This window comes from Sarcophilus harrisii, chromosome 5, assembly GCF_902635505.1.
Source record: "Sarcophilus harrisii chromosome 5, mSarHar1.11, whole genome shotgun sequence".
Lineage (NCBI taxonomy): Eukaryota > Metazoa > Chordata > Mammalia > Dasyuromorphia > Dasyuridae > Sarcophilus > Sarcophilus harrisii.
Genome location: NC_045430.1, coordinates 101,746,691 through 101,759,803, shown reverse-complemented (window position 1 = coordinate 101,759,803; position 13,113 = coordinate 101,746,691). Strand labels below are relative to the sequence as shown.

General features: G+C 34.7%; 1 protein-coding gene across 2 annotated transcripts in view; it reads left to right on the top strand.

Moving 5' to 3' along the window:
• Positions 1–13,113, top strand: part of PTPRR (protein tyrosine phosphatase receptor type R) — a 371,281-nt gene that overhangs the window by 20,827 nt on the left and 337,341 nt on the right. For both annotated transcript variants that reach the window (XM_031939192.1, XM_031939194.1), the window contains exon 2: positions 11,116–11,417. In XM_031939192.1, coding sequence (XP_031795052.1) covers positions 11,116–11,417 — 302 coding nt within the window. The remainder of the gene's footprint in view (positions 1–11,115; positions 11,418–13,113) is intronic.

Genomic DNA, 13,113 nt, shown 5'->3' with positions numbered 1-13,113 from the left:
GAATATGATATTCCGAAAGGCACAAGAACTTGAGATGCAGCCAAGAATAAACTACCCAGCTAAGCTGAGCATTTTCTTCCAGGAAGAAGATGGACATTTAATGAAACAAATGAATTCCATTTGTTTCTGAAGAAAAAACCAGAACTAAACAAAAATTTGATCTCCAAGAATAGAACTCAAGAGATGCAGAAAAGGTAAAATAACTCTTGAGAATTGTATTTCTAGTTGTGGATATACAAAAGAATACATGTATAATTTGATTGATACAGATATAACATAAAAAGGGAAGTAGATATGGAAAAGGGATGATCGCAGAATAAAGGTGGAAGGAGGGATAAAAGAGGAACCACATCCCACAAAGAGGCTAAGGAAACTTATCATATCTGAGGGAATTTAGAGAGGGGGAGAAACATTGTGCTGAATCTTATTCTCATCAGAGTTGGCTCAAAAGAAAAATAATTGACATTTGTTTTAGAGAAAATTCTCTCTCGCCTCATTAAAAACAGGGAGAGGAAAAGGGAAAAGAAAAAGAGTATAAGGAAGAAGGGAAAGACTCAAAGGGGAGGAGGATTATAAAGAGGATAAGTATCGTGATACAAGAGGGAAGTACATAAGTTTAAAACGGGGAAAGAGGTTGGGGAGGCAAGAATAAGTAAAGCACAATCTGGGTTATTAGGATGGCAGAAATACAGATTTAGTAATTCTAACCGTAAATGTGAATGGGATGAACTCCCCCATAAAGAGGAGGCAAGATAGCAGACTGGATCAAAAGTCAGAACCCTACAATATGTTGTTTACAAGAAACATATTTAAACAGGGGATACATATAGAGTAAAAAGTAAAAGGCGACAAAATCATTATGCTTCAGGTGAAGTCAAAAAGAGGTAGCCATCCTTATCTCAGATCAAGCAAAAGTAAAATTGATCTAATTAAAAGAGATAAGGAAGGTAACTACATCCTACAAAAGGCTACATAAACAACGAAGCAATATCAATATTAAACATATATGCACCAAGTGGTATGGCACTCAACATCCTAAAGGAGAAGTTAAGAGGGATGCAAGAAGAAATAGACAACAAAACTGTAATAGTAGGAGATCTCAACCTTGCACTCTCAGAATTAGACAAATCAAACCACAAAACAAATAAGAAAGAAATTAAAGAAGTAAATAGAATATTAGAAAAATTAGGTATGTTGGATCTTTGGAGAAAATTGAATGGAGATAGAAGGAATATACTTTCCTCTCCAGCAGTTCATGGAACCTATTCAAAATTGACCATATATTAGGACATAAAGACCTCAAAATTAAATGCAAGAAAGCAGAAATAGTAAATGCTTTCTTTTCAGATCATGATGCAATAAAAACTACATTCAACAAAAAGTTAGGGGGAAATAGACCAAAAAGTAATTGAAACTAAACAATCTCATCTTAAAGAATGAGTGGGTGAAGCAGCATAGATACAATTAATAATTTCACTCAAGATAATGACAATGATGAGACATCATACCAAAATTTGTGGATGCAGCCAAAGCGGTAATAAGAGGAATTTATATCCTTAGAGGCTTACTTGAATGAAACAGAGAAAGAAAAGATTAATGAATTGGGCTGGAAACTAAAAAAACTAAAAAAAGACCAAATTAAAAACCCCAATCAAATACTAAATTGGAAATTCTAAAATTAAAAGGAGAAATTAAAAATATTGAAAGTAAAAAAACTATTGAACTAATTAATAAAACTAAGAGTTGGTTCTATGAAAAGCCAATAAAATAGACAAGCCTTTGTAAATCTGATTAGAAAAGGAGGGAGGAAAATGAAATTAGTAGTCTTAAAAATGAAAAGGGAGAACTTTCCACCAATGAAGAGGAAATTAGAAATAATAAGGAGTTATTTTGCTCAACTTTATGCCAATAAATTTGATAACCTAAGTGAAATGGATGACTACCTCCAAAAATACAGACTTCCCAGACTAACAGAGGAGGAAGTAAATTGCTTGAATAGTCCCATTTCAGAAAAAGAAATAGAACAGGCAATTAAACAACTCCCTAAGAAAAAATCCCCAGGACCAGATGGATTTACATCTGAATTTTACCAAACATTTAAAGAACAATTGTCCCCAATGCTATATAAATTATTTGATAAAATAGGGAATGAAGGAGTCCTACCAAATTCCTTCTATGACACAGACATGGTACTGATACCTAAACCAGGTAGGCTGAAAACAGAGAAAGAAAATTATAGACCAATCTCCCTAATGAATATTGATGCAAAAATCTTAAATAAAATATTAGCAAAAAGATTACAGAAAATCATCCCCAGGTTAATACACTATGACCAAGTAGGATTTATACCAGGAATGCAGGGCTGGTTCAATATTAGGAAAACTATTAGCATAATTGACTATATCAATAACCAAACTAACAAAAACATATGATCGTCTCAATAGATGCAGAAAAAGCATTTGACAAAATCCAACATCCATTCCTATTAAAAACACTTGAGAGTATAGGAATAAATGGACTTTTCCTTAAAATAATCACAGCATCTATTTAAAACCATCAGTAAGCATCATATGTAATGGAGACAAACTGCAACCATTCCCAATAAGATCTGGAGTGAAACAAGGTTGCCCACTATCACCGTTACTATTTAATATTGTAGTAGAAACGCTAGCTATAGCAATAAGAGCTGAGAAAGAGATTAAAGGAATAAGAATAGGCAATAAGGAAGCCAAATTATCACTCTTTGCCAATGACATGATGGTATACTTAGAGAACCCCAGAGATTCTGCCAAAAAGTTATTAGAAATAATCCACAACTTTAGCAAAGTTGCTGGTTATAAAATAAACCCACGTAAGTCATCAGCATTCTTATATATCACTAACAAAATCCAACAGTCAGAGTTACAAAGAGAAATTCCATTTAAAGTAACTACTGATAATATAAAATATTTAGGAATCTATCTGCCAAGGGAAAATCAGAAACTTTATGAGCAAAATTACAGACCACTTTTCACACAAATTAAGTCTGATCTAACCAATTGGAAAAATATTAAATGCTCTTGGATAGGGCGAGCAAATATAATAAAGATGTCAATATTACCTAAACTAATCTATTTATTTAGCGCTATACCAATCAGACTCCCAAAAAACTATTTTAATGACCTAGAAAAAATAACAACAAAGTTCATATGGAAAAACAAAAGGTCAAAAATTTCAAGGGAATTAATGAAAAAAAATCAAATGATGGTGGCTTAGCTGTACCAGATCTAAAATTATATTATAGAGCAGCAGTTACCAAAACTATTTGGTATTGGCTAAGGAATAGATTAGTTGATCAGTGGAATAGATTAGGTTCAAGGGATAAAACAGTCAACAAATATAGCAACTTAGTCTTTGACAAACCCAAAGATCCCAGCTTTTGGGATAAGAACTTACTGTTTGATAAAAATTGCTGGGAAAATTGGAAACTAATATGGCAGAAACTAGGCATTGATCCATACTTAACGCCGTACACCAAGATAAGGTCAAAATGGATTCATGACCTAGGCATAAAGAATGAAATTATTAATAAATTAGAGGAACAAAGGATAGTTTACCTCTCAGACCTGTGGAAGGGGAAGGTCTTTATGACCAAAGCAGAACTAGAGATCATTACTGATCACAAAATAGAAAATTTCGATTATACCAAACTGAAAAGTTTTTGCACAAACAAAACTAATGCAGACAAGATTAGAAGGGAAGCAATAAACTGGGAAAATATTTTTACAGTCAAAGGTTCTGATAAAAGCCTCATTTCCAAAATATATAGAGAATTAACTCTAATTTATAAAAAATCAAGCCATTCTCCAATTGAAAAATGGTCAAAGGATATGAACAGACAATTATCAGATGAAGAAATTGAAACTATTTCTAGTCATATGAAAAGACGCTCCAAGTCATTATTAATCAGAGAAATGCAAATTAAGACAACTCTAAGATACCACTACACACCTGTCTGTCAGATTGGCTAAGATGACAGGAAAAAATAATGATGATTGTTGGAGGGGATGTGGGAAAACTGGGACATTGATGCATTGTTGGTGGAGTTGTGAACGAATCCAACCATTTTGGAGAGTAGTTTGGAACTATGCTCAAAAAGTTATCAAACTGTGCATATCCTTTGATCCAGCAGTGTTACTACTGGGATTATATCCCAAAGAGATTATAAAGAAGGGAAGGACCTGTATGTGCACAAATGTTTGTGGCAGCCCTTTTTGTAGTGGCTAGAAACTGGAAACTGAATGGATGTCCATCAGTTGGAGAATGGCTGAATAAATTGTGGTATATGAAAATTATGGAATATTACTGTTCTGTAAGAAATGACTAACAGGATGATTTCAGAAAGCCTGAGAGACTTACACGAACTGATGCTGAGTGAAATGAGCAGGACCAGGAGATCATTATATACTTCAACAACAATACTAGATGATGACCAGTTCTGATGGATCAGGCCATCCTCAGCAACGAGATCAACGAAATCATTTCTAATGGAGCAGTAATGAACTGAACTAGCTATGCCCAGAAAAAGAACTCTGGGAGATCACTAAAAACCATTACATTGAATTCCCAATCCCTATATTTATGCACACATGCATTTTTGATTTCCTTCACAAGCTAATTGTACAATAATTCAGAGTCTGATTCTTTTTGTACAGCAAAATGTTTTGGTCATGTATACTTATTGTGTATCTAATTTATATTTTAATATATTTAACATCTACTGGTCATCCTGCCATCTAGGGGAGGGGGTGGGGGTGGGGTAAAAGGTGAAAAATTGGAACAAGAGGTTTGGCAATTGTTAATCCTGTAAAGTTACCCATGTATATATCCTGTAAATAAAAGGCTATTAAAAAAAAAAAAAGAAAAAGAAAATTCTCTTGCAGTGTGTCCACTTATTTCAATGAATGCTACAAAAATTATACCATTTTCCAGAACAAAATGAGTTTAATTGATTTAAGCGCTCTTGATTTCTCTCTAGTGCTCTCTCCAATACATTTTGTAGCCTTCTTTTATTAGTGAAATAAACAGAACTGGAGAACAGCATTTACCATATTTGTAAATAACAGAAATGAAACAAAGCCAAAAATTACTTGAGTAACTCTTATGACCAACCATTTTTGATCCCAGAAAGGAAATTGGGGAATATTGCCCTCCTTTCATTAGAAAAGTGAAGAGTGAAGGGTACAGAATGATTAGATATATTGTCAGATCCAGCTACCACATTGGTTGGGTTTGGCGTAATTTGTTTTACTTCCAAGGGAACTATGTAAAGGAGCTTATATGATGGCACAAGTTATATGCAGAAATAACTTTGATATAAAAAGAAATGGTATTTTTTTAAAAAAAGATTTTCATTTATCCATATGGAAGATAGGAAGAAAAAGAAGGGAATATGAGATAATATCACTGTAAATCACTTATCTAAGGCAGGAGATACCCATGATGCTTGAAACAATATGATTCCCTTTTGACAAAAAGATGAGGGGTGCAAATCATTTTTTGTGATTGTATACTTCTGTCTCTTTAAGAAAAGTAGCTTTGTCCTTTTTTTCCTTTCATAAACACGTAAATTGGTTTAAAGCAATTACACTCCAAGGGTTCATTCTGAGCGTGACTGTATACTATTCTGCCTGGTAAAAACAAGAATTATGTACATTGCTTTGACATAATAAATCAGAATATGATCTGCCCTAATGGCAATTCAACATATTTCTCCTCTGTCCATGAAATGTCTCTTCCATCATGATTCTATCTGGACTCAATTCCTGATTGAGTTACTTCATGGTCCCTACAAATGCATATTCTCTGCCCATATATATTTAGCTTTTGATATTATTCTTTGCATAAAAGTTACCATCCTGCCATTTTGGACATTTTCATCAGCTGTGCCTCAGCTTAGAATTCTTTCCTTCTTTCTTTTTCCTTCCTGGCTTTCCTGAGTACTGTCAAGTTCCAGTTCTATCTTGAATGAGAACACTTTTCTGATCTCTCTTAATGTTAGTGCATTACTTGGAGACAAACTGCAACCATTCCCAATAAGATCTGGAGTGAAACAAGGTTGCCCACTATCACCGTTACTATTTAATATTGTATTAGAAACGCTAGCTATAGCAATAAGAGCTGAGAAAGAGATTAAAGGAATAAGAATAGGCAATGAGGAAGCCAAATTATCACTCTTTGCCGATGACATGATGGTATACTTAGAGAACCCCAGAGATTCTGCTAAAAAGTTATTAGAAATAATCCACAACTTTAGCAAAGTTGCTGGTTATAAAATAAACCCACATAAGTCATCAGCATTCTTATATATCACTAACAAAATCCAACAGTCAGAGTTACAAAGAGAAATTCCATTTAAAGTAACTACTGATAATATAAAATATTTAGGAATCTATCTGCCAAGGGAAAATCAGAAACTTTATGAGCAAAATTACAGACCACTTTTCACACAAATTAAGTCTGATCTAACCAATTGGAAAAATATTAAATGCTCTTGGATAGGGCGAGCAAATATAATAAAGATGACAATATTACCTAAACTAATCTATTTATTTAGCGCTATACCAATCAGACTCCCAAAAAACTATTTTAATGACCTAGAAAAAATAACAACAAAGTTCATATGGAAAAACAAAAGGTCAAGAATTTCAAGGGAATTAATGAAAAAAAAATCAAATGAAGGTGGCTTAGCTGTACCAGATCTAAAATTATATTATAGAGCAGCAGTTACCAAAACTATATGGTATTGGCTAAGGAATAGATTAGTTGATCAGTGGAATAGATTAGGTTCAAGGGACAAAACAGTCAACAAATATAGCAACCTAGTCTTTGACAAACCCAAAGATCCCAGCTTTTGGGATAAGAACTTACTGTTTGATAAAATTGCTGGAAAATTGGAAACTAATATGGCAGAAACTAGGCATTGATCCATACTTAACGCCGTACACCAAGATAAGGTCAAAATGGGTTCATGACCTAGGCATAAAGAATGAAATTATTAATAAATTAGAGGAACAAAAGATAGTTTACCTCTCAGACCTGTGGAAGGGGAAGGTCTTTATGACCAAAGCAGAACTAGAGATCATTACTGATCACAAAATACAAAATTTCGATTATACCAAACTGAAAAGTTTTTGTACAAACAAAACTAATGCAGACAAAATTAGAAGGGAAGCAATAAATTGGGAAAATATTTTTACAGTCAAAGGTTCTGATAAAGGCCTCATTTCCAAAATATATAGAGAATTAACTCTAATTTATAAAAAATCAAGCCATTCTCCAATTGAAAAATGGTCAAAGGATATGAACAGACAATTCTCAGATGAAGAAATTGAAACTATTTCTAGTCATATGAAAAGATGCTCCAAGTCATTATTAATCAGAGAAATGCAAATTAAGACAACTCTAAGATACCACTACACCCTGTCAGATTGGCTAAGATGACAGGAAAAAATAATGATGATTGTTGGAGGGGATGTGGGAAAACTGGGACATTGATGCATTGTTGGTGGAGTTGTGAATGAATCCAACCATTTTGGAGAGTAGTTTGGAACTATGCTCAAAAAGTTATCAAACTGTGCATACCCTTTGATCCAGCAGTGTTACTACTGGGATTATATCCCAAAGAGATTATAAAGAAGGGAAAGGGACCTGTATGTGCACGAATGTTTGTGGCAGCCCTTTTTGTAGTGGCTAGAAACTGGAAACTGAATGGATGTCCATCAGTTGGAGAATGGCTGAATAAATTGTGGTATATGAATATTATGGAATATTACTGTTCTGTAAGAAATGACCAACAGGATGATTTCAGAAAGGCCTGGAGAGACTTACACGAACTGATGCTGAGTGAAATGAGCAGGACCAGGAGATCATTATATACTTCAACAACAATACTATATGATGACCAGTTCTGATGGATCAGGCCATCCTCAGCAACGAGATCAACCAAATCATTTCTAATGGAGCAGTAATGAACTGAACTAGCTATGCCCAGAAAAAGAACTCTGGGAGATGACTAAAAACCATTACATTGAATTCCCAATCCCTATATTTATGCACACCTGCATTTTTGATTTCCTTCACAAGCTAATTGTACAATATTTCAGAGTCTGATTCTTTTTGTACAGCAAAATAACGTTTTGGTCATGTATACTTATTGTGTATCTAAGTTATATTTTAATATATTTAACATCTACTGCTCATCCTGCCATCTAGGGGAGGGGGGGGGGGTAAGAGGTGAAAAATTGGAACAAGAGGTTTGGCAATTGTTAATGCTGTAAAGTTACCCATGTATATATCCTGTAAATAAAAGACTATTAAATAAAAAAAAGTTAGTGCATTACCTCTTTTGATTATCTTCAATCAATTTTGTCTATGGCTTGTTTGTACCCAGTTGTTTGCTTGTTGTCTCCTTAAAAGCTTGGTAGCAGGGTCTGATTTTTCACCTATCTTTATATTCCTAACATTTAGCACAGTGTCTGACATATGTTAGGCATCTAGGTGGTACAATGGATAAAGAGCAGGGCTTAGAATCAGAAAGACATTTTCTTGTGTTCAAATGTGACCTTAGATACTTATTAGTTGCATGAATCTGGGAAAACCGCTTAACCCTGTTTGCCTCAGCTTTTCATCTCTTCAAATGGGATCTTGAAGAGTTGGATGCACTTTAACAACTGGCATATAATAGGTGCTCAATAAATTCTTGTTTATTCACTGACAACAGAGTAATTTATTTTAAAAGCATATTGGTATCCTTGACTTACTTCTAATTATAAAATATGTGAAAGAATTTTCATACTTACTGATAGAGCTAGGCCTTGACAAAATTGTGATATTGGCAAGATTTGCTTTTGGTATTTCTCCTTTTTAAGTCCATTTTACTTCCTTTCAGTGCACAGTCTGACCTATCCTCGTCCTTGATTATATATGTTCATTTCACAATGCCTAGTTCTCCCACACTGTCTTCTTTGGGAAAAAAGTAATTTCATAAATTTGTGAACATTGAGGTATTAGGTGCCTTATTGTATAAGGAAGAGGACATTGAGGTATTAATACGTAATGTATGAGGTACTATAAACAATGAATTCTTTGTTTTCTATGAATTCAGATCTCCCTCAATTTTCATGACTATCTTTTTGTATAACGCTGGATTTGATGAAGGAATAAACTAGTTGATAGGTTTTTCTCTTTGGCTCCTCCTGACACATTTTAAAAAGTTTACTAAGGTATTTGTGGGGGATATGGAATTTATAAAGATATAAAAATTTATTAAGATATAAAATTTATAAATTTATTAAAGAAATTACAAGTGTTTAGCCTAGAGAAAGAAATTTTGTAGTTGAGAGAGTGAATCAAATATACTAATTCCTAAATGCCTGAAGAACTGACATGTAAAGGATAGCTTCTATTTAGCAGCATTAAGCTGCTGAAAGCAAGATGTAGAAGCAAAAACATACCTTTCTATATCCTGTCTGATCTTGCAAGCTAAGCATGATCAAGCCTGGCTAGTACTTGGTTGGGAAATTATAAAGTCCATTGCCTTTTTTGAAGGCCATGATTGAGAGATAGTTCTGTCCCATATCTTAAATGAATTCTAAAGTCCTTCAGCAAGACCTTGAGAGTGTCCTTGAATCATTTCTTCTGATTTTCATATGAGCACTTGTCTTGTGTGAATGTGGCTATGTGAATAGAAAGAAAGAGACAAATGTCAAATATTTGTGGAGCGTTCCTCCCAGACCCTGGAAGTTCTGAAGAATTCCATCTCATCATTTCCCACCCAGGTGTGTACATGTAGGGGCTGCTGAATGGTATCCTCTCATTGGAAAGGGTAGAGAATGGACAGTGGAGAACTTCTCCCAGATCTCCCCTCCCCCAGGGCAGCAACCTCATCATTCATGATGTTGTTGCACTTCACTGGTCTTTGACTTCAGCATGCCTTCATTCTACACAAGACATCCCCTCCCCCTCTTTTTAGTTGCTTTTTGCATGTGCCTTAGAATTAGATTGATAGTTCTTTGAGAGCAAGACCCTTCTTTTTCCTTTCTGTATATGCCCAGCACTTATCACAATTTCTATAGAAAGCTATGTATGAAAAACTATTTTACTGCCCTACAGGATCCATGAAAGGTTTAAGCAATAAGTAATAGGCCTAAAAATTAAGGATAAGTTTAAAATGTTAAGGATTTTAAATGCCAGAGAAGGCATTTGATTCTAGAAGTAATGAGATAATATTAGAGGAAATGAGATCATATTTGTAATATGATATAGTAGAATATAATATATAGTATATTAAATTATATGACCTTTATTATAAGAATTTGCTAAATGCTTTTCAGGGTTGTTCATCTTCCTTTGGTGTCCAACCAGTTACCCAACTTTTACCTGTGGCTCCAAGAAGAAGCAGCATGCACAATAGCCAGAATCTGATAAAATCTGTCTTGGTAGACAGGCCAAACTAGGTTGAGGGGTAACCAATAGGATTTAAGCCCATTATTATGTTGGAGGATATTTATCCTAAATATGTGAAGACCTTTCCTAGTGTAACAGGTAAATGAGAAAAATTTGTTCAAACAGCCAGAAGCAGGTACTGTGGAGCACTTAGAGTTTGGTTGGACATTGAAGATGCCAAGGTCATCCACTACATCCTAGGCATTGCCTGTCATTCTATGTTATGTCTTGCCACTGGACTTTGACAACTCTAGAAGAAAGAGTGAGGCTGACAATTTTGAGTTACTCTGCTTCACTTCAGTCCAATTCACACACAAGTTAAGACATCACCCCATGATGTCATTGATCCTCTTTAAAACCCAAGGACAAATAACATAGCACAGTACCTGGCACACATTAGTTAATAAATGTTGAGAGATAGAACTAATAGGACTTGGCAACTGATTTTGAATATCAGGATTCTAATGTTGTTAAGGAGGCTTTATACCTGTATGACATTACATAAAATCAGAAAAAAAATTCTTTTAGAAGTAATGAGGCTTCTGGGAGGATATGAATGTTTTATCTAATAGGTTTGTTTATTTTTTCAATAGGTTTCTGATTCTTATCTCTTTCCTTTTTTCCTTACAGGATGTTTCTCAGGAGATAGTGACCACCTATTGGCAATTCATCAGCAGAAGAGTGGGAAACCTGTATTTATCTACCACCATGTGCAAACTATTGAGAAGAGCTTGGACACAAGCCATGAAAAAAAATATAAATACAGCTTCCATTCTCCTCATATACAAACAAGCAAACGACACCCTGGCATAACTGTTAAATCCACATTTCCCAAACCTGTCTATGACTCCTCTCTCAACTTGTTGGCAATGACTGGTCAAGATCTGGAAGTGGAAAACCTTCCAATCCCTGAAGCAAATGTAATTATTGTGGTGAGTGGTATTTTTAGTTATTCCTGCTATTCTTGTTTTCTTTAGGAGGAGAGAAAGGTAATGAGAGGAATAACTTGAAAGGACTAGTTCACTGATGTCATGATTCACAAGATAACTTGGTGGGGTTGTTTCAGGAAATGACTATTATATTTATAATGCATAATAGCTTAGGCTAAGTGATAGTTAGAAAGCTCAACAAGCAGACTAGTCTTGCTCTTAGTTTCAGAAACTCAGCATTCTCAGTACTCTTTGATAAACTTTGAACCCATATTCTAATTCTGATCTTCCCTCTGTCCTATTCAACAGAACATGGATTCTTAACCTTTTTATGTCATAGATGACTTTGGAAGTCTGGTGAGGTCCGTGGTGATGTTTTTAAATTTGAAAGAAATACAAATTTTCAAAGACTGGTAAATATAAATATGTTCCAAATTAACAGATTCCCCCAACCTCACTTCCATTTCCTCAACATTCCATTTGTAGAGTTCATGGGAATTCATTGATTCCTGGTTTTTAAAAACTCTTGAGTTGAAGCTGCAGACACTGAAACCCTTAATTGTGCATCTTAAGAAGTTTCATTATTTACTCAATCCAGGAGAGCTGAAAGAAACATGTTTCACAGGGCACTTCCTTGAAAAAATGGTCTTGCAATAACTTGAATAATCCTATAGTCTCTGCCATCCCAACATAGGATACTCCCTCACAAAATTATTTTCCTCCTTCTAAACAATCTCTGGCCACAATAGTGGTTGTGAGCTTTTGTCTTTTTTCTGAATAAGTGAACACATGATTTCTTTGGGGGAAATAGATAAACTTAGATAACTGAGTGACTTTGAAGATTACCTTGGCAGTGGGAATGTTTATACAGACATTTGGTTGTTTGTTGTGGGGGATTCCCTAGTCAGTTTCCGTGGTTATTTTCAAGTTGACAAACTTCCTGATTGTCACTAAATATTAGCAAAAGGGCAAATATATTGTCCAAATGTCTCAAAGGAAATCTTTCTCAATAATAATGAACATTAAGAGGGGCTCTGGGATACAGATAGTATGCCTGATAGTTTTCCCACCCCTGTTAGACTCAGAGAATCTCAAGATGACTGCAATCTGAATTCTTTATATTGCCTTTTATATTCCTTTGATATCAAAATTAAAGACTTCATCAGCATGGGCACCTCTCTGACACAAAATGTTCCCAAAATTAAAATTAAATTCCCTACATATAATTACATCTTTTGGGGGAGAGGCAGCTAGTTGGTGCAGTAGATAGTGTACCAGACCTGGAATTGGAAAGACTTGAGTAATGATCAGGCTTTAGGCACTTACTAGCTCTATGACCCTGGGCAATCTCTGTTTAATTTAATTTTTAATCTCTATTTATCCTAATCCATTGGAGAAGGAAATGGCAAACTGTTGGAATTCTAGTGTCAACTCAACCTGAAACAAAGTGAAAACTCAAGAGTGATGTCAGGGTCTTGGTGTTCACTCAATAGAATTGATACAGTGCTTGTTGGTTCATACCTTAGAATGAATCCTTGCAGGATGATGGGTTGCTAATACTGATAGAAACGATGCTTGTGTTCACACCATTAGAGAGCTCATAGAAGCAAGAAATATTTAAGTACTCATTGGAGTTCACATGTTTGGGAGATTTCAGGGTTTAGAAAGAGATATCCGAATTTACACCTCCCTTAAGCCC